We start from the raw sequence: 21,757 nt of genomic DNA on the forward strand, positions 1-21,757 counted from the left end.
TATTAGTATATTCAACATGATGTACCAATGCTAATATTTATCAAGGGAAATGGAAAACTTAAATTGTTGAAAACATGGTCCAAGAATAACCACGCCATCTTTTCTTATAGGAGTTGGGAGATAATCATAATTAATCTTCTATTTTCTTTAAATATTCTGTGATTCAAGTAAAAAAAAAATCTACTTTTATTATAGGATATGATAGATACAAGACAACTACATAATTAAATATTAAAAAAAAAAAAAAAAAAAAAAAGAGTTGGTCCACTAGCAATTACCTGAAGTGTGGGGGGGGAGGAGTGGACATGTGATAGTCTTAATTGATGATTTTATGAAAATAGATTGACAAAGAGAAAGAGAAAGAGCAGCAGAAGGAGTATCTGGGAGTGAATATACCCTTTTTGCCGACACAGGCGATAACTCCAATGGGCCCCTCCCACCGGCCATTGTCTATTGCTCATGGGTGAGGAGAAATTTCAGCCTTAATGTGTGGTCGCCCTTTTTCCCATTAAATAAATTTATTCGTTGAAATCCCTAGCCTGATCGAGTTCAAGTTCAATTGTCCCTACATATTCAATTATTACGAGAAAAGGTCATCAAAGAGTTATAACTGGAGACAAGTGCCATTTTTTCCTGTGCGGGCTAGGCGTCCCTACTTCTTTTTTTTCAATGGATTGAATGCGGAAGAGAAAAAAATAAAAATGAAAAGATGAATTGATGGTTTATTAGTAAAATACTTGAGAAAACATTCTATCTACATCTAGTGCAAACACAGCATTTTATACTTCCAATAATAACAAGACACATCAATATTTCACAAAACAATCAAATACACCTCTACATACTATCACTCACTAAAACCCAATTTAATAAAATAAAAATAAAAAACCACCCAAACACGGTAGAGCCACCCACATTGCACAGCATCATAAGGAAAGCTTTCGGAGCATTGCCAAACAGTACAAAGCTGCCATTTTTGTGTTTAAATTAAGTGATACCCAGAGCTCATCAAGCCTAGTTACAAATGATGATTTGGCGTGGAGTCTCAATGGTGCTAGAGCATTCTCCAGATCTGTTTGGGTTTTTTTGGTAAATGAAAATGAAGAAGCCGATTAGGAATTACTTCTATAGTAATAAATTAATTAATAGAATACTATATCAAACCCAGCAAGAAGATAAAATTTCAAATGGCGTATTTGTATTTGCGCAAAATCCCTGTTATTTTTTATTCTACCCCTACATGATCAACAATTCCATGAGCTTGGGCTTAAGTTGAAGTTGGGTGAGACTATTTGTCTTTAATGGTAGTGAAAGAAGTTGGATTTTTTTTTTTTTTTTGGTTGTGTAAAGGAGTTTGTTTGCGTATTTGGTAGATCTGAAGGCAAAGTCTAAGCTAATAAACAAAGTGAGCAAATGCCAAAAAGGAGAATAATAGTGGGGGTGGGGTGGTCTTCCTCTTACTTTGGATAGGAGATTAGATTTTTTTTTTTTTTTTTTAATTTTTTAATTTTAACACTTTTACTTCTATTTTTGGTTTTGAGCCTATTGAGCTTTTGGAGTTTTTCACTTGGCAAGACCATCATTTGAATCTGGGCTTGATGGCTTTTGGGTTTTACTGAATTCTACCACAAAAACGGTGAATCCAGCTGCTTTTGTGCAGTCCGTCAATGCTCCGGAAGCTTATCTGATGACGATGTGGGTAGGTTTTAAGAAGTGATCATGTGTGTTAAGTGTATTTGATTATTTTGTGAAATGCTGATGTGGCACGACGCTATTAGATGGTGTAAAATGATGGTTTTACGCCAGGTCTGGACCAAATTTGCACTCAAAATATTTTGAGTGCACAATAAATACTTAATCATTTCAATTATTTTTGCAAATTTATTTTATTATTCAGCTTGTTTTTGCTACTATTTATGGATTTTATTACACTTTTTAATACTATTCATGAGTCTCACTATACTATTTCAGCTAACTTTTACTTTTATTTACAGTACTTTTAGCAAAAAGTTTTTAGTTTTAGCAAAATAAACAGATCCCAAACGGACACTAAGCTAGTGCCAATTGCACAGTTAATGTGTTGATGTTTGCTACTATTTATGGATCATATTACACTTTTTAATACTATTCATGGGTCTCACTATACTATTTCAGTTAGTTTTTACTTTTATTTACAGTATTTTTAGTAAAAAGTTTTTAGTTTCAGTAAAATAAGCAGATCTCAAATGGACACTAAGCTAGTGTCAATCGCACAGTTAATGCATTGATGGTTGTGATTGTTATTTATTGTGTTGGATATATTATTTTATTGTTTGTTTATATTATTTTAATGTGTTGAATGTTAAAATAAAATCTTTGATATTGGGTGTATTATAAAATGAGGTATTAAAATAAATAAAATAGTATTTTGAGTTGCTAAATATTTTTTAGCTTTCTTACTTATGAGTATCTGGTAAGGTATAATAAACTAGCTAGGACAACAACCATTCTTAATGCCAAAAACAATAATTGGGTTAAATTAAATCACATTGATTTTTCTCAAAAAAAAAAAAAAAAAAACTCACATTGATTAGTGCCAAGAGTTTTGTTGTTACTCATGAGTCTCAGCGTCAATCTTGGAAAGGGCCTCTTCCCTTATAAAACGAGCTCCCCAATTTGATCCAGTAATGAGTGGGAAAATCCACCATGTGGCATGGGGTACAGGGGTTATTTTCCCAAATGCACATGGGGAATAGGAAATAATAACAATTGCACATCCACCCTGCACTAATAAAACAAAGATTTTTTTTATTTGTTTTTTAGGCGATAATATTTTTTAGAAAATGAGTTATTTTTTAAAAAGTATTTTTTTTTCCTATATTGGGTAGAAACCTTAAATGAGTTGAAAAATAATCTCTTATCATTACTTTTGAGTGAAGTTTGTAGTGTGCCTTATAACCTATAACCCATTTTCATCTCCCTTGTGTGTATTTGTTTCTTAAAAAAAAAAAAAAAAATCTCTTATTTAAATTGCTATGAGATATAGTTATTTTCCAAAAAAATATAGTGAAAAAAAAATCTCTAAAAACAAGTCTTACTTTTTTTGTTGACCAAAAATAGTTTTCTTTTAACTCATTTTTTCAAATACTACCAAATACTGAAAAACACGTAAAATCATCTTCACACAAAATTTTTCATTGAAACAAACAAAGCAAATTATGAATTACTTCAATATAGGAATATTTGCTGCCATCAAAATACATAAGAAGGTTAAGAAAAAAACAAAGAACAGAGAGAACTTAGAGGATTAAAGTGGTTCATTTTCAGACTTAGCGATCTATGTCCACAATATAAAATCACCTAAACAACTACGTCTTTTGGGCTGATTGTTTAGCCTTTGTAAAAATTGTTTTTAGTTAAAAAAAAAAGAATAAAGAAAAAAAGAAAAAAAAGTTGGTTATTATTATTATTAGGGTTAACTACCACTTTGATATCCTCAATCTTTGTACTAATGTTTCAAAATGATTATTAACTACTAAAAAATGTTTCAATTTTGTCTTTAACCTTTTGTTCGTATGTCAAAAATTTGCTTTGTTAAAAACTGGATGGAAAAATCTAATTTAATAAAAAATAATATAATAAATTTATGTGGAATAGATGTCACTTAACATTTATTTAAAGAAATTTTAGTCCTAAAAACGTTAGTTTGAATCTCCATAGTTATTACAAAATTGCAATAACCTATTATTTTATTGAAAACTAAAAACACTATATCAAAATAATTTTTAAATGTGTGAATAGTACCCTGGGACCCATTTTTAATGAAAAAGTTGCTAAAAAGTGAGGTTTGTGGGTCTTGTGAACAGTGCACGGAACCCATTGGTGTGCACTGTCCATCGCTTATTTTGCTGGGTGAATAGTGCACTAACAGAAAAATCAAAGATCACGACTAAAATAAATAAATAAAAAAAACGCAGACACAAAACACGCTGCTTTTCAGCTATCCAAACCACACCTATATACAAAACCATAGTCTAATATTTACAAATTTATATTGTATATACCTCTATTTTTTTCTTTAAAAAAAAAAAATAATAAAAACCAAAAACACCTCTATTATTTTCAATGGTCAATTTCATACCTACCTAGTCCATTTCTCACAAATTGACTTCTTGAACCATTCACAATAAGACCTGCTCTTCTTCTCCACACAAAAAAAAAAAAAAAAAAAAAAAAAAAAAAAAAAAAAAAAAAAAAAAAACTTGCTCTGTTGGTAATATTTTTATATTCTTGAAAATTTAAGATTATTGTGTCTTTAAATTTTTGACTATTTGAATTCATGAGAAATTTCATTTAATGATGGATAGGTTCTAAGAAACTAGTTATAAAACTCTTGAGAGTTTAATGTAAGGTTTTTTTTTTTTTTTTTTTTTTTTTTTTTTTTTTTTTTTTGTGGAGATGAAGTCTAATGTAAGTTTAGTGGCAAAAAAAGAACCCATGTATCTGGGTCTGTTTGGTATGTGTGTTTAAATAACAATTTTTAGTTTTTTAGAAATACGTATTAGTGAAAAAGTGTGTAGAAATATGTGTAATATTATTTAAAAACTAAAAATATATGTTTAAAATGATGTACCAAACATGGACTAAATTTCAAGGTTTTTTTTTTTTTTTAATTTTTTTTTAGAGAGTTTCAAATTATGGTGTTGGATTCTAATGATAGCTCATTATTTTCAGACCAAGGTATCAGTTGGTTTTTAGTGTAGGCAGTGATTGAAATTGAAACACATATCTCTTATTAAACCATCAAAAATTTTACCAGTTAAGCTAACTGAAATTCACAATTTCTAGTTAAGTATAAGACACAAAAGATTAAAATTTCTAAAATTTAATTAATATTTTATAATTTTATAAATTTTTTGAAATTCTCCATATTTTTTAAATCCCATAATTTTAGTCAACTAAGTTGTCATCATTTTGATAACTTTATAAAATTTTAAATTCTCACCTTAATTTCTTACCAAATGAACACTATGTTTGAAATTCTCCATAGTTTTAAAATCCCATAATTTTAGTCAACTAAGTTGTCAACATTTTGATAGGACAAGACTTAGATACAGTACTTAAGTACTATTTATTAGGTTCCCCTCTTAAGATTTTGCTATATAGATTTTTCCTCATAGGATGGAAGTGTATTTTTTAGTTAAGTAGCCACATGACTCAATTTTAAGTAGAGAATCTAAGGAACAACACCTAAATTATTGTATCTAAGTTTTGTCCATCTTAATAACTCTATAAAATTTTAAATTCTCACCTTAATTTCTTACCAAATGAACACTATGTTTAAATAGTGGGAGATGGAAAGTGAGTTGGAGAGGATGGAAAGTGATTGAAATGTAATAAATTTTAGCATATTTTGATCATATTTTTCTCTACTCCCTCTACCTCCTTCCATTGCAAATATACCCTAGATAAATTGATGGTCTTGTTAGGTTTGGTTTATTTTCTTCTATCGTTCCATTGGGAAAAAAAATTCTCACAATTCTTATATCATGTGTGATCGAGAAATAAATAGCCATCCAAAATTTTATTTGGGGGACAACAAGAGTATGATTATTAAACATAAGATTGGTGCACAAATCTGTCTTGGAACTCCAAAATTAAATCCGGAATAAAATTTAGAAATTTTGTGGCTCACGTATTTGGTATCCTAAGCAAACTCCATTCCAAGCCACTAAAGTTATTTAGCTAAAGTTGGGAACAGTTTATTTAGCTAAAGTTAAAATCTTTTTGCTGAAAATGTAAAAAAAAAAAAAGTTGAAAAATAAGCTAAATAGTACAATGGGACTCATGAATAGTATCAAAATGTGCAATAAGATCTATGAATAATACCAAAAATAAGCTAAAATTGCAAATAATCTGAAGATTTCAATCCATTCCAAACGAACACTAAAAGGAACAATAATCGTCTGTCTGTAGCTATACTCAAATCCACATCTAATTTCACAATATACTTGAGTTTCAATTTGTAATTGTATTTCAACACTTACACATGGAACCACCATGGGTACTTGCTAGGAAAAAAAAAAAAAGAAAAAAAAAAAAAGAAAAAAGAAGAAGATGGACCAATCATAAATAGGCTTGTCCACGAGTTGAGCGGGGTTGGTTTTGGACCAAACTCGGACTCGACCCGTCGACATCGGGTGAAGGGCAAAGGAACTCAAAACCAACTGCCGGAAAAATTGGTCGAGTCAGTTTCGGGTGAGGGGTGAGCATTGATTGGTTTGGTCGGTCGCCAAAATAAAAAAAAGTTATCGAAATCCGAAGAAAAAAAAAGTTGCTAGAATCTGGAAAAAGTTGCCAAAATTTGCATTTTATTGCCGGAATTTGCATTTTTTTTTTTCACTGAAATCTGCAATTTTTCGCTAAAAATTGCTGGGATTTGGCTAAATCCCACCAGATTTGGTTGAGATCTCGTCAAATCTAGCTTGTTTTTTTGTAGGATTTGGCTAGATTTTTCAATAGCTCCGGTTGGGTTCTGGTTGCTCGGGTTTTGGAGAAGCAAACCCGCCACTCGACCTGTCGGTGTCGGTTCTTAAGAATGGAAACCTGCCACTGATTGAGTGGACCTTTGGTTCGGGCTAGAATCGGGTCGGTGTTGGGCGGTTTTGTCGGATTGTCTAGCTCCAGTCGGTTCTGGACAACCCTAATCATAAGGTAACACATAAACATATTATGGATTTGGGTATATACTATGTTATTGGGGTCCCTAGCGTTATTAAAAAAAAACTGAACATAGATCCTTCGTGAAATGTTGTAAAGATATTTTTGGAATGAGCCTTAGATATCAAAGTTAATTAATTTTTGTAAGAATTATACTAAAGATATTACACATTTTATTATATGACCTTTAGAAACTGATGCTTGCTAAAGATATTATAACATTTTATTACTTTAGAAATTGATGCGTTAATTTTAAATAACTATTAAAAAAAAATTAATAGATCTAGGGACACGTCCAATTGGAGAAAATAGTACCACAATCTTATGTGTCATAACTTTGTCACAATTTTGATGTAATAAATTGTGAGTGGTTGAGTAAAAAGTAGTGGGTCTATGTAAAAGTGACAGACAACTAATCAAATTTACCACATAAGATGGTTGTGATGGAAAAAGTTGTAATCCTAGAATTGCTCATTTCACATCCAATTCCACAATATTAATTCAAAGATTTAGGGTATGTTTGGTAACTATTTTTTTCTCTTATTTTATGTTTCCATTTTTTTTTTCTATTTTTGAAATTAAAAAACTTGTTTGGTAACCAAAAATGGACATAAAACAAAAACTATTATCAAAACTCAAATTGTGAAGAAAACTGAAAATATGTAAAAAACTGTTTTCAGTTTCTAATTTTTAAAAGTCAATGAAAATACGCATTTAGTTTAATGAATCTATCTCATTTAATGAGTTAGCATTAAAGTTCAAATCCCAGTAATAACATATTTATTATTTTCTATTTTGTTCTTCAAAAAGCTTTTTTTTTTTCTTTTTCTTTTTAATTTCAACTAACCAAACATGTTTTTGATTTCAAAAATACAAAAAAAAAAAAAAATTTCTTTATATTCCCAAAGATTTATGTGTAATGATACAACTTTATCATCTCCAAAATTAAAAAAAACTGTCGTGCTTTGCGGGATAGTGAAGTGAAGGGCAGGTGTCAAAATGATCTAGATTGTAGAAGTGATGAGCAGATTGAGAGATAAGGAGCATTGAGCATTGATCATTGCTGCATGGGGTGAGGTGGTGCAGTAGTAGTGATTTTGGATTCACTAGCTCACACGGTGTAATGTGAACATTTTTTCTGTGTTGAAGTTCAAGTTAATACTTAATATTACTGCTTAATAATTAGTCACTGGGGATTTTTTTTTTTTTGAAGATAGTTTTAACTTATAACGTCCATTTCTGATGAGCACTCTTTATCAGATCAAGACATAGGCAGGGGCGGCGCTAAAGCTACTCTAGGAGGTTCAAATGAACCCCGTGACTTGAAAAAAAATATGTATATAATATTTTTTTATTAGTTTAATTTACCATTAAAAATATTATTGCACACCCTGACTTAAGTCTTGATCACGCTAATCACATATCAGCCTAGTCCAAAATCAAATAACAACACAAATCACAAATCTCTCTTTAATGAATCTCATCTCATCTCTCTTCTTTATTTGACTATCTCAGTATTTTCTAAATATAAAATTAAAGAGTGAATATTTGTGAGTTGTAAGTGTTTTTCTATATATTATGAATTCCCTTTATTATAAATTATTTTATATTATATATATATATATATCTATATATGTGTGTGTGTGTAATATTTGCATTATTTTTATTTTTATTTTGTTATAATGTTATTTATGTGAATTGTGATTGTACGGCACCGAGCTCCCAAAGCCCATACAGGCCTTGGGCCCAGACCCATCTAGGCCCCGGGCCCAAGCCCATACCAGCCTTGGGCGCAGGCCCGGCAGATAGTTCCCGTTACCTTATGCCCTTCTTAAAACTGCCTTAGGGCCAAAAACAAGTTTTGGTTATCAGGCTCTCGGGGTTGACCGGTTAACATTTCCCGGTATAGCGCGTGAGTCAATACCCGGGAAGGTCATGATATGCACGGGAACGTGAGTCGCCGAACACAATCGGTGAAAATGGAGCCAAGTTCCAAGATCATAAATGCTGCGCCGCCCTCTCACCTAAAACAGCCACTTTAACCAGATAATACTGGACCTTCAATAGCACTAACGATGAACATAATCATGGTCTCCCCACTAACATTGGCTATAAATAGAGGAAAGTTGGGAGAAGAAGGGGTTCAGAAAAATGGAGAGAAAATAGTCAAGGAGAGAGCTTTTCAACTGAATGTTGCTTTGAGTCTCTCTGCCGAGAACGACCCATTGTAGGAAATCCTTAAACCCACTACAAATAAATTGTGAGCCCAAGGGATCTAAGGCCCAGAGTTCTTGTACTTGGTTCTTACAATTGGCGCCCACCGTGGGGCCATCCTACGAAGCTGTGGTTCGAGTGAGACTCAAGCAAAGAAGATGTCTGAGGAGCGTTCAAGAGGGCACGTTCCGAGCAATTCCGCAGGATCTTCCCGGGGATCGACGTGGAGGGAGAGAAGGCAGAAGCGGCTGGAGGATAGAGAGCATTCAAGAGGAGAGGAAGGGTCCGGACTGGGAGAAGGATCGGACCAAACGCACCGGACGATTTCAAACGTCTCAGCACATCGGCAACCTGATGATAGAGACCGGGAGCTGGAGCGGTTGCGCAGATTGGTAATGGACTTGGAGCTGGAGGCAAGGGATCGGCGCCACGAAAGGGACCACAACCCCCAACCCAGGAGGAACCGTGGCGAGGAAGGTTCCAGCCGACCTGTTACGCAACAACACCGAGACCGATCCCATTCTCAAGAGTCACGTCGTCACTCCCGGGATATTAGTCGTAGACGGGACCGTTCCCGGTCACATGGGTATGATAACCAAGGGTCAGAGTCGCCAGAGGAGCAGCAGCACCACAACACCGCAATGGATGCCATGAGCAGGGCCTTGCGGATGGCGGCCCGGTCTCCATTCTCGGATGAGATTGAACGGGCACCCATGCCGAGCAGATTCGCGCGCCCACCATTCAATTCCTATGAGGGGAGGACAGACCCCGTGGAGCATGTCAGTCATTACATCCACATGATGTCGTTGCATGCGCACAACGACGCATTGATGTGTAAAGTATTCCCCTCTAGTCTCGGCTCTACCGCACTGAGGTGGTTCAATGGGTTGCGGAAAGGTTCTATACACAGCTTCGCCGAACTGATTCAGGAGTTCGGCAGCAGGTTCGTAACATGCAGCCGAGTGCAACAACCGGTCGACGCGTTGCTTTCCATGAAAATGAGGGTCGGGGAAACCCTTCGGAGTTATGCCAGCCGATACTGGGAACTCTACAATGAGATTGGTGGGGGAAACGAGAAGATTGCGGCTAGCACCTTCAGGATGGGGCTCCCCGAGGATTCTGAACTACGGGAGTCGTTGACAAGAAGACCCCCGGAGAACATGAGGCAACTGATGAGACGCATAGAGGAGTACAAACGCTTGGAGGATGACCGGCTGCAAAGCAGGGGGAAAGCCCCTTTTTCGGGGAGATCTCGGCAAAACATCTTGCCGCCAAAGCCGAAAAGGGACTTCAGAATGCAGGAACCAGAGGTGCAGTTCGAAGGGGTTAATGTGTTGTTTAAAGAGCCCGTGCACAAGATACTGGAACGGATAAGGAACGAGCCATTCTTCAGATGGCCGAACAAAATGGGGGGCGACCCATCTCGGAGGAACCAAAGCCTATACTGCACTTATCACAGAGACAAGGGGCACACCACCGAGCAGTGTAGGGTATTGAAAGATCATCTCGGGCAGTTAGTGAAGGCAGGGCACCTGAAAGAGTTTGTAGCAGAGTCCACTGACCGGGAGACCGAGCAAAGCGCCCCACAGAGAAGGAATCCCCTTCCACCACCCCGGGGAGTAATCAACGTCATTCATGCCGCACCGAGAGGGGCAGCGGCGGCTAGGATGGTGATGACAGTGGCTTGCGCGGAGGGAGAATCATCCAAGAAGCAGAAGAGGGCTGGACGGCTAGACATCTCGTTCGGAGAAGATGATTTCGAAGGAACCATCCAACCACACGACGACGCTTTGGTGGTGACAGCCCGGATAGGCGGATTCCTGGTGAAGAGGGTGATGATTGATCAGGGCAGTGGGGCTGACGTCATGTACCCGGACCTCTTCGAAGGGCTCGGGTTAAGAACCCAGGATTTGGCGAAGTATAACACGCCATTGGTCTCGTTTGACGGGAGAATTGTGATTCCCGAGGGGCAAATCTCACTCCCAGTGGACATGGAGGGCAAGGAGGTTGCAGTTACGTTCATAGTAGTCCGATCGTTCGCACCTTACACCGCAATCCTGGGGAGGCCATGGATTCACACCATGGGGGCTGTTCCGTCCACCCTTCACGTGAAAGTAAAGTTTCCTACTGAGTATGGAGTTGTAGAGGTAAGGGGGAATCAGCAGGTGGCGAAGCAATGCCTCATAGCCGCGGTCCAGTGGGAAAAGGAACAGCTCGGCCAAGCTGAGCACGCCGAGAAAGAGACTGCATAGCAATTACAGATACCCCAGGAAAAGGGGGCGGACGTTGCCGAGGAGGTACTGAAGGTAAGAATTCTCCCAGATAGTGACAAATACTTCCAGATAGGTACAAGCATGAATGACCGGGAAAGGGCAGAGATGTTGCTGTTCCTATTGCAGAACATAGATGTCTTCGCGTGGAACCCGTATGAAGTGCCCGGCGTAGACCCCGAGTTCATTGTTCACAAACTCAATGTGGACCCATCATTTCCTCCGAAAAAGCAGAAGCCGAGAAGAGCGTCAAAGGAGCACGTCGATGCAGTAAACCTGGAGGTCCAGCGGCTGAAGGAAGCCGGGGCCATAAAAGAAATATTCTTCCCGAGATGGCTAGCAAACACTGTCGTAGTAAAGAAGAAGAGCGGTAAATGGAGAGTTTGCGTGGACTTCACCGATTTAAACAGAGCGTGTCCCAAGGATCCGTTCCCGATGCCCAAGATTGATCAGTTGGTGGATGCCACGTACGGGCACCCGAGAATGAGTTTCCTAGACGCCTTCCAAGGCTACCACCAGATTGCCTTAGCACCCGAGGACCGAGAGAAGACAGCATTTATATCCCCGAACGCAAACTACCACTACGAAGTCATGCCGTTTGGACTGAAGAATGCCGGGGCTACCTACCAGCGTATGATGACAAGGATGTTCCGGGAGAAAATTGGTTGCACGGTTGAGGTTTATATCGACGACATGGTAGTAAAGAGCAGAAAAGAGTCGCTGCATACTGAAGACCTTCGGGGAGTATTCGAGATACTACGGCGACACAGGCTGCGCCTCAATGCCGAAAAGTGCACTTTCGGAGTGGGGGCTGGCAAGTTCCTGGGTTATCTGATCTCCACTCGGGGAATAGAGGCTAACCCCGACCAAATAGAGGCAATCAATCGCCTAAAACCACCGAGCAACCCTAAGGAGGTGCAGGTGCTCACCGGAATGCTGGCCGCCCTGAACCGGTTCATCTCCAAGTTTGCCGATCGCTGCCGGCCATTCTATCAGCTTCTAAAGAAGTGGAAGGGGTTTCAGTGGGACGAGAGCTGCGATGAAGCTTTTCGAGAACTAAAGGAGTATTTGGCAAAGGCGCCGAGGTTGACGGCCCCGGAACCCGGGGAGGATCTGTTTATGTACCTAGCAGTGACCAATCATGCCGTAAGTGCTGTATTACTAAGAGACCGGGGAGTGCAAATACCAGTGTATTACGTAAGCAAAACCTTGGTTGATGCCGAGACAAGGTACCTGCCTCTTGAAAAGTTGGTTCTGGCCTTGGTACACGCCACGAGGAAGTTACCACACTACTTCCAGGCACACACAGTGTTCGTCCTCACCGAGTATCCATTACAATCACTGTTGAAGAGATCCGACTTCACAGGACGGATTGCTAAATGGGGGACTCGGTTGGGATCGTTTGACATAAGATACCGACCTAGAAGCTCGGTGAAAGGGCAGATTCTCGCTGATTTCATCGCAGAATTCACACCTAAGAATGAAGGCCAGATAATCTGTAGTGCGGAGATTCGCCAGTGGAGGTTATTTGTGGACGGCGCATCGAACGCTATGGGGGCCGGGGCTGGTATTGTCATAATTACCCCTGATGGTATGCGACTAGAACATTCCTTTAGATTGGGGTTCAAAGCCTCGAACAATGAAGCCGAATATGAGGCCCTGTTGGCCGGACTAAGGGCAGTATTGCATCTGGGCGCCAGGGACGTAGAAATCTACTCAGACTCACGGCTGGTCGTTTATCAGATCACTGGGGACTTCGAAGCTCGGGATCCTCGAATGAAAGCTTATCTGAGTACGTCAAAGCAGATTATCGGTCAGTTTGAAAAGGTAAAGATATCACAGGTGTCCCGGTCGCAGAACAAGCATGCAGACTCTCTTGCTACGTTAGCCTCATCGGCTACCGAGGACACCCCGAGGCTTATCACGATTGAACTTGTAAGGGAACCAAGCATCTCTGTACAGACTGCCCTCGACCAGGCCGGAGTAGAAGTTGCGCAGGTGGCGGTGGCCGGACCATGCTGGATGAACCCGATCATAGACTTTCTTTCTGAAGATAAAGTTCCAGAGGATGAGGCCGAGGCTAATAAGATTCGACGAATGGCTCCCAGGTACTGGTTGTCTTCGGACCGAAAGTTGTACAGGAGGTCCTTCGCGGGCCCTTACCTCTTGTGCCTGCATCCTGAAAAAGTTAAGGAGCTTCTAACCGAGCTGCATGGAGGAGTATGCGGCGGGCATGCCGGGGGACGATCTCTAGCACACAGAGCAATGACGCAGGGGTTTTGGTGGCCACAGATGCAGAAGGACGCCGCCGAGTACGTTCGGAATTGCGAACAATGTCAAAGGCACGCCCCGATGATCCATCAGCCTGCCGGACATCTAAATCCTGTCAGCAGCCCGTGGCCATTTGCACAATGGGGGCTTGACATCCTCGGTCCATTCCCCCGAGCAACGGGGAACCGCCGTTTTGTATTGGTGGCCGTGGATTACTTCACAAAGTGGGCTGAAGCTGAAGCCTTGGCCAATATCCGGGATACCGACGTGAAAAAGTTTGTGTGGAAAAACATAGTTACAAGGTTTGGGGTGCCGAATTCACTAGTGACAGACAACGGGCTACAGTTCGACAGCAACGCTTTTCGGACCTTTTGCGGCGAGCTCGGCATCAAGAACAAGTATTCAACCCCGGCGTACCCCCAGAGTAACGGCCAAGCCGAAGCAGTAAACAAGACTATATTGAACGGGCTCAAGAGAAGGTTGGATGGAGCTAAAGGAAGGTGGGCAGAAGAACTACCCAGCGTCTTGTGGGCCTACCGCACGACCCCCAGGAGATCCACGGGGGAAACCCCATTTTCTCTGGCATACGGAGCAGAAGCAGTGATACCGACCGAGGTAAGCCTATGCAGTGCGCGGGTTGTTGGGTTTGACCCTGTACAGAACGCCGACCTTATGATGGAGCAGTTGGATTGGCTAGAAGAATGCAGGGAGGCGGCGACCGTACGTCTTGCCGAGTATCAACAGAAGCTAGCGCAAAGGTACAACCGAAACGTAAGGACCAGGGAATTCAGTGCCGGGGAATTGGTGTTAAGAAGGGTAGTAGGGAACATGCGGGACGTGGCTGCAGGGAAGCTTGCTCAGAGTTGGGAGGGACCATACAGAGTCACAGCCGTCGCAGGGGCAGGGGCTTACTACTTGGAGGACCTGGACGAGAGGCCGCTCCCCCGACCATGGAACGCCAACAACCTGAAGAAGTTCTACGCGTAACCATCGATGTAAGCCGAAACTTGTATTCTATGAAGACTAAGAGTATGATGAATTTTTTTGTCTTTGCTGTTTTTTCTTTTTACCCTGTAGCCGCACACCAAGAGGATCGCCGAGCAGGTGAAAACCTTACAAACAAAATCCTAAGGACAGAAACCTGACCCTCGGCTCGATCAATATCGCCGAGCAGGTGAAAACCTTACGAATAAAGCCTAAGGACAGAAACCTGACCCTCGGCTCGATCAATATCGCCGAGCAGGTGAAAACCTTACAAACAAAATCCTAAGGACAGAAACCTGACCCTCGGCTCGATCAATATCGCCGAGCAGGTGAAAACCTTACGAATAAAGCCTAAGGACAGAAACCTGACCCTCGGCTCGATCAATATCGCCGAGCAGGTGAAAACCTTACAAACAAAATCCTAAGGACAGAAACCTGACCCTCGGCTCGATCAATATCGCCGAGCAGGTGAAAACCTTACGAATAAAGCCTAAGGACAGAAACCTGACCCTCGGCTCGATCAATATCGCCGAGCAGGTGAAAACCTTACAAACAAAATCCTAAGGAGGGAAACCTGACCCTCGGCTCGATCAATATCGCCGAGCAGGTGAAAACCTTACAAACAAAATCCTAAGGAGGGAAACCTGACCCTCGGCTCGATCAATATCCCCGAGCAGGTGAAAACCTTACAAAAAAAAAAAAAAAAAAAAAAAAAAAAAAAAAAAAAAAAACCTTAAGGGCAGAAACCTGACTTTCGGCTCGGACAAAATCACCGAGCATGTGTGAACCCTGCAATTAAATCTATGAGGGCGAAAAAATTGATTCTCGGTTAAAATCAAACGTCCGGACAAACGGAAACTTTGCAAACAAATGCTCGAAGGACGGAAACTCAATTCTCGGTTAAACCAAAACTTGATAAAAACCTGACCTTTTTTACAAAAACAAAGTCCGAATAGCGCTCTCAAAACTACTCACAGCTCCGCACAACAGGTTCTCGGGGGTACATTCTATTGAGCGGCCATAGCATTGGTGTGATTCAAACAGGGCACAAACGGATATAATTTCATTCAACCAAATTGAAACAGGAAAAGAAAACGGACTTCCAATTAAAAGGGTAAAAGCAAATTGTTCAGTCACCACAGCCCGGTGACATGGGCAAATAAAGCCAATAAATTAAAACAAAGGTTCAATCACCACATCCCGGTGACATAGGCAAATAAAAACGAAATAAAAATAAGCTAAAAATAAAATCAACTAGGGGGTTGAGTCGGTGGTGGCACTTCCTGTTGGACGATCAGGGAGAAAGGCTGGGCCTCGTCAAGAAGTTCCTGCACGGTCGGTGTGCTCGTAGCCTCTAGTTCCTCGGGCTCAGCATGAGAGTCTATTTGCTCAACCAACTCCCTCATACTGGCCGTCTCCTCCTCATCTGGAGCAGCCGGGACGTTCTGGATGGCTGGTACAGGACTCGGAAATGGAATCTGGCCGGGGTCTCTCAGCGGCGAATCTTCAGGAACTCCCATTGCTTAAAGAGCAGCATACCACCCGGCCTCGAAACCCATATGCCGAGCCCGAGCCACCACCGGCTCTGCGGAGTTCTCGGCGTCGGCGAAGCCCACGTCGTACCACTTCTGCTCCGCGGCCGCCAAGCCCGCCCTGAGGTCAGCTATCTCCTCGGCATGAGAAGTGTTGAGACTGAGGGCTTGGGCCAGTTTAAGTTCAGTCTCATTTTGCCTGGCCAGGAGGTCAGCACACCTCTGTTCGGCAGATGCTCGGAACTTCTCCGCGGCAGCAGCCTTATTCTCGGCAGACTCAGCAATCTTGGCCTTTTCCTTTGCCGTTTTTACTGCTGCCTCCCGCGCCGCCTTCTCGCGCTCATTTTCCTCGTCAAGCTCCCGTGCCCGGGCAGCCACAATGTGAGCTAGTTGAGCGGCCTAGCAAGCGTGAAGGTTAGCAAAGTGGCAAAAGGAAATTTACATGGAGTAAATAGACAAAAGAATTACCGCAATGGCGTGCCACTCTAACCGGCGCCCCACGGACTCCTCGGACCCGTCCTCAAAGGCGTGCACGTCCTCGGGAAGTTGGAGAGCTCCGGCCAAGGTTTGGGCAATGCGGCCGCCCTCGCCCTTATCCCATATCCGAACAGAGGCCGTTGATGGCAATGGTTTGCCATCCAGAAGGAACTTTGGCTCCCACGCCGGAGCCACTTGGGAGGAGGATGCGCCCCCCGTGCCGGCTTCGGTCTGCGGCTCGCGGATGACAATCCCCCCTGTTGGTCGGGGAGGAGTCCGGGCAGAGGCGTCCCCCGGGGCCGTGGAATGTGGCTCGGCCACTTTCTGTTTTTTCCGGGCACGTCCGGACTGCGAGGTTAGAGGAGGTTGAGAAACTGGACCCCGACCCTGGGTAGGCGGGGGCTGGTTGGTCGGCCGGGCACCAGGCACGAACCTGTCTAGGGTCATTGTTCGCCTTGCCACCATGCTTGCACCGGGCTGGATCGCTTCAGCTAGCAGGTTAGCCGCGTCTGTCACCTGCTGTTGATGCTCGGCGGGTGGATCCTCGTGATGGGTCTGCTCCTGGGCTTGGTCCCCTTGTTGTATAGCTTCGTGGGCTCTCTCTCTAAGGCGCCGGGATACTTGCTCCGCGGAATCGTCTCGAAGGGGAACTCGTTCGTCCGCGGCAGTGAACCGCCTACCAAACTCCCTCGCTTCCCCGGTTGTAAGCTTCGGCGGCAAGAAGTTCACGTACCGGACGTCTATGTACGAGAGCAGGGGGCTGTCAACTATCAACGCTTGCTTGAATGATTGCCAAGTGGAGTAAACCGGTTCCACGCCGAGGATCAGGTGTGAGGCCCGGAGTTGCCCGTCCCAGTGCACGTAGATCTCGGAACGAAGGACGAAGTTTAAGTCGTTGACGTGGACGGCTCTGAGGTCCTGAGTAAACACTTTGCCGTCTGCAGAAGAACAAATAACACGTTAGCTTTTAACAATAAAAGATTTTCTTTTACTCAAACAACTATAAGAAGGGGAAGGTACGAACCCACTTCACGCCGTGTGAGGGGGCAAGGGATCTCCCCGGCAAACCAATTGCCGCGCACCCTGACAAACTCCCCGGCGGAGTTCCTGTTCGAATCGGGTAGGCACGATATCAGCCGTACCCGAGCATCCCTTGTCTTTAAGTAGTAATTTGTGGATTTGCTCCCACAAAGGCTGTACATTTGGTTAATATCATGGTGGTCTAGTTGTAAGTTAAAGGTATGATTCAACTGGCCGACACAACTAACTACCCGGTAAAAATTGGGGGGAAGCTGGTCGGGGCACAGCCCATAGTAGGTAAGTGTGCTTATCAGGAGGGGATCTACCGGGAACCTAACCCCTCCTTCTAAGATGGACATCAAAGGGAAGAAGGCCGTACCATGCCCTCGGTGGAGTTCCATATCACTCTCATGGCAGTAAGCCACGTCCACGTCACTGGGGATACTAAACTTATTCCTAAAGTTGGCCAAAGCAACCGGGGTATCTAGAAGGTAAGAATAACCCATCTATAAAGCCTAAAACTACGAGAATAAAATCAAAGAAACAAAGCTGAAGGAACAGGAAGGGAAAAAGAGACTTACGTTGGGTTCTAAGGAGGAAAAGAGCGTTGAGCAAGCAAGCACACAGAAATGTGGTCGGCAGAGAGTAGGCGCTAAAAATCAGAGGCAAAGGAAAAGTGGAGTGACGTTTGGAGAAGAACTATTTATAGAGCCAGAAGAAATGGGGAAAGAAGAAACGCTTGATCAAACAATAAATGGGCACAGCAAGCGAGCGACCCAGCAAATGCCAGGCGTAACTGATTTGCGCACCGCTTCGGTTCACGAACCGTCAGGCAATAATGACGTCTGCGCCTGGCGCCGCGGAACGGCGCGTCTTTTGAGATGGCTATTAATGAGAAATGACAGCCAGAAGTCCCAGACTAAAAGATTCCCGAGGTCAAGAAGCCCAGGCAGCTCCTTGATTCTCCTCGGCAACCGAGTATGAATCAAGGGGGGGCTATTGTACGGCACCGAGCTCCCAAAGCCCATACAGGCCTTGGGCCCAGACCCATCTAGGCCCCGGGCCCAAGCCCATACCAGCCTTGGGCGCAGGCCCGGCAGATAGTTCCCGTTACCTTATGCCCTTCTTAAAACTGCCTTAGGGCCAAAAACAAGTTTTGGTTATCAGGCTCTCGGGGTTGACCGGTTAACATTTCCCGGTATAGCGCGTGAGTCAATACCCGGGAAGGTCATGATATGCACGGGAACGTGAGTCGCCGAACACAATCGGTGAAAATGGAGCCAAGTTCCAAGATCATAAATGCTGCGCCGCCCTCTCACCTAAAACAGCCACTTTAACCAGATAATACTGGACCTTCAATAGCACTAACGATGAACATAATCATGGTCTCCCCACTAACATTGGCTATAAATAGAGGAAAGTTGGGAGAAGAAGGGGTTCAGAAAAATGGAGAGAAAATAGTCAAGGAGAGAGCTTTTCAACTGAATGTTGCTTTGAGTCTCTCTGCCGAGAACGACCCATTGTAGGAAATCCTTAAACCCACTACAAATAAATTGTGAGCCCAAGGGATTTAAGGCCCAGAGTTCTTGTACTTGGTTCTTACAGTGATATATGTGAATATAATATAACTTTATATAATTTAATAATTAAAAAAATAGAGGGTTTGTCACACTTGTGTATATTGTTATCATGTTATAATAACTTTATCTTTTAAAGTTAGTGATTGTTCAAGAATTTGATTGGTTAAATAGATACTTAGTGTATTATTTATGTATGGATGAGTGTGGCTGTGTTGATCAATAATTAATATAGTATAATTAATATAGTACAAGTAAATTGAGTAGGGGTGTCCACGGGTCGGTTTGGGTCGAGTTTATGCCCAACCCGCAACCGACCCGCTTACATCGGCTGGACGGTTAAACAACCCTTGTTGACTGCCGACAACCTTGGGTCAAGTCGGATCGGTCTCCGGTGGACAACGGTCGGGTCGGTTGGCCTCGGTCTGAGTTAGAGTCATCGGATCTAAGCAAAAATCAAAGAAAAACCATAACATCAAGCTCAAATTTAAGCAAAAATCATGGGATCTAAGCAAAAATCAAAGAAACCACAACTTCAAGCTCAAATTTAAGAGAAAATCACTGAATCTAAGCAAAAATCGAAGCAAAAACAACCACATCAAGCTTAGATTTGAGCAAAAATTTATTCTCATCGCTGGATCTAAGAAAAATTGAAGCAAAAGCACGTGCAGATCTGAGCAAAATCTTCATCTCACCGTTGGATCTAAGCAAGAAAACCTAGATCTTTACCGGATCTAACCAAAAACTACCAAACCTTCATCGAAATATCGATGAATCTGAATGGATCTAGGAACTCCGGCTTTCTTTCATGGGTTTCATCGGTCGAATCAGGTATATCGAGTTTTGAAGAAGAAAACCCACCATCTGACCCACCTAAGTTGGTTTTTGGTGGCGGAGAGCTGTCACCGGCGTAGGGTCGGCCGGTTTTCAAGTCGGCTCGGGTAGTTTGGGCAGGTGGGTCGGTTCCTGGAAATTGCATAAAAATATTTTTTATAAAAACAATTAGAAATAGATAATGGAAATTGCATAAAAATAAAAAAGATATATAAACTTAACAAAATAAAATGGTCACACTTAGCTACATTGACACTAGATAATGATAGCAGATAATAAACTATCATGTAACGATTTTAAAATATGAAAACTCGTAGAAAGAAATTGTAAAATTTCATGTCTTTACAATTTTTTTTATCGATAACTAGATATATTCAAATTATATTTTTATTAAATTATATTTAATTTAAGTTTCTTAATGACCCCTCTCAAAAATATTCCTAAAGCCGCCATGTAGAGGCGGCTCTACATAGAGTCCAAAGTGGTTACAAGACCACCCTGACTTGAAAAAAATAATTATTATTATGTATAAATTTTAAAAAATCATGATTTTTTTATCCTTAAAAAAACTTTGTGACCACCCTAAGTTTTTTTAAGGTCTAGCACGATTAAACTTTAGACAAAATTTGGCAACAAGCTTGGTTGTAGACTAAAACTACAACTTCAATTAATTTTTTTTATTGAATTTGAATTTTAACAAATCCACCATTTAATTACATTTTTTTATTTTATCTTTCATATTTGCAAAATTTCAAGAAGAGAAAAGATATTGCTATATTGTCAATCAAATGTTTAAATTTTGAGTTTTTGTAATTTAAAATTATACACAAAAAATAAGTTTAGGTACTGAATAGTAAATAACGTCTGATTGGCATGAAATTTGACACGTGTTTTAAGAACATAGAGAACAATCAATTTAGCTGTTAGATTTTCAAAATATATAGCAATGTTAATTTGTTTAGTGAGAGTTGTAGCTTAAGGGTCAGTTTGGAATCTGCTTATTTTGCTAAAACTGAAATTTTTTTACTGAAAGTATTGTAGATAAAAGTAAGAGTTAGCTGAAATAATATAATAAGACCCATAAATAGTATCAAAAAGTGCATTGGGGCCCATGAATAGCAGCAAAAATAAGTGGAATAGTAAAATAAGCTGGCTTTTTAATTTGGAGCCAAATGTACACTAACTAAGTTTGTAACCAAACTTTGATCTTAAACTTTGGTCTCTTAACAATATATTAGGTTCTTACAAATAAAAATAAAAAGTCCAAGAAAAATTTTATTTAACTAAGCTTTTGAAGAGATGTAGATTACAACATTGATAATGAGACTATTATGTAACGATTTCAAAATAAGAAAACTTGTAGAAAAAAATTGTAAGGCTTTATGTGTTTGCGTGTGTGTGTTTTTTCAACATATGAAATTCTCTTTTTATTAGATTTTGTATAATTTAAATTTCTTAATGACCACCCTAAAAAAACTTCCTGGAGCTGTCATTGCCAAGAAACCAATCAATTTTTGGTGTAGATGGGGATTTGATCCTAGATTTCTTATATAACCATCAGAAATTTTACTAGCCACTGGAGAATCAAACATGTTAATTTGTATTTGGTTGGGCTATTATTATTATTATTATTATTATTGGACTATGTCATTCAGAATAAAGCTATCGGTGAGGAGTCACTTTATCCCATCTATTTCCTTCGAAGATTAAGATTATCGGGTAACATATATATATCATCTGGAGTTCTTTTGTGCAGTACTTAAGTTAATTGATTAGAACAAATAATTTTTTTATTTTATTTTTTTATATAAATTTTTTAATGGTGTATTTTAAAGCAGTACAGGTGGCAAATTAAGTGAGGGCAAAAAAGAGAGGCATT

General features: G+C 40.9%; 1 protein-coding gene across 1 annotated transcript; it reads right to left on the reverse strand.

The window, feature by feature from the left end:
- Positions 1-15,961: 15,961 nt before the first annotated feature.
- Positions 15,962-21,470, reverse strand: LOC126698732 (uncharacterized). Its single transcript, XM_050396150.1, has 4 exons — positions 21,434-21,470; positions 19,799-20,010; positions 16,439-16,795; positions 15,962-16,369 (listed from the first exon to the last, which is right to left on the reverse strand). Exons 1-4 carry the CDS (start codon positions 21,468-21,470, stop codon positions 15,962-15,964), a joined length of 1,014 nt encoding a protein of 337 aa, XP_050252107.1.
- Between the last annotated feature and the right edge of the window lie 287 nt (positions 21,471-21,757).

Source organism: Quercus robur, chromosome 2 (genome assembly GCF_932294415.1).
Source record: "Quercus robur chromosome 2, dhQueRobu3.1, whole genome shotgun sequence".
Taxonomy (NCBI): Eukaryota; Viridiplantae; Streptophyta; class Magnoliopsida; order Fagales; family Fagaceae; genus Quercus; species Quercus robur.

Bases quoted from the DNA above. Each gene is read 5' to 3' on its own strand.
- LOC126698732 (XM_050396150.1), bottom strand. From the start codon at position 21,470: ATGTTTGATTCTCCAGTGGCTAGTAAAATTTCTGATG. The intron at 20,011-21,433 runs GTTATATAAGAA...TGCAATTTCCAG, and splicing joins GGCTAGTAAAATTTCTGATG to GAACCGACCCACCTGCCCAA. The intron at 16,370-16,438 runs GTAATTCTTTTG...CACGCTTGCTAG, and splicing joins TAGAGTGGCACGCCATTGCG to GCCGCTCAACTAGCTCACAT.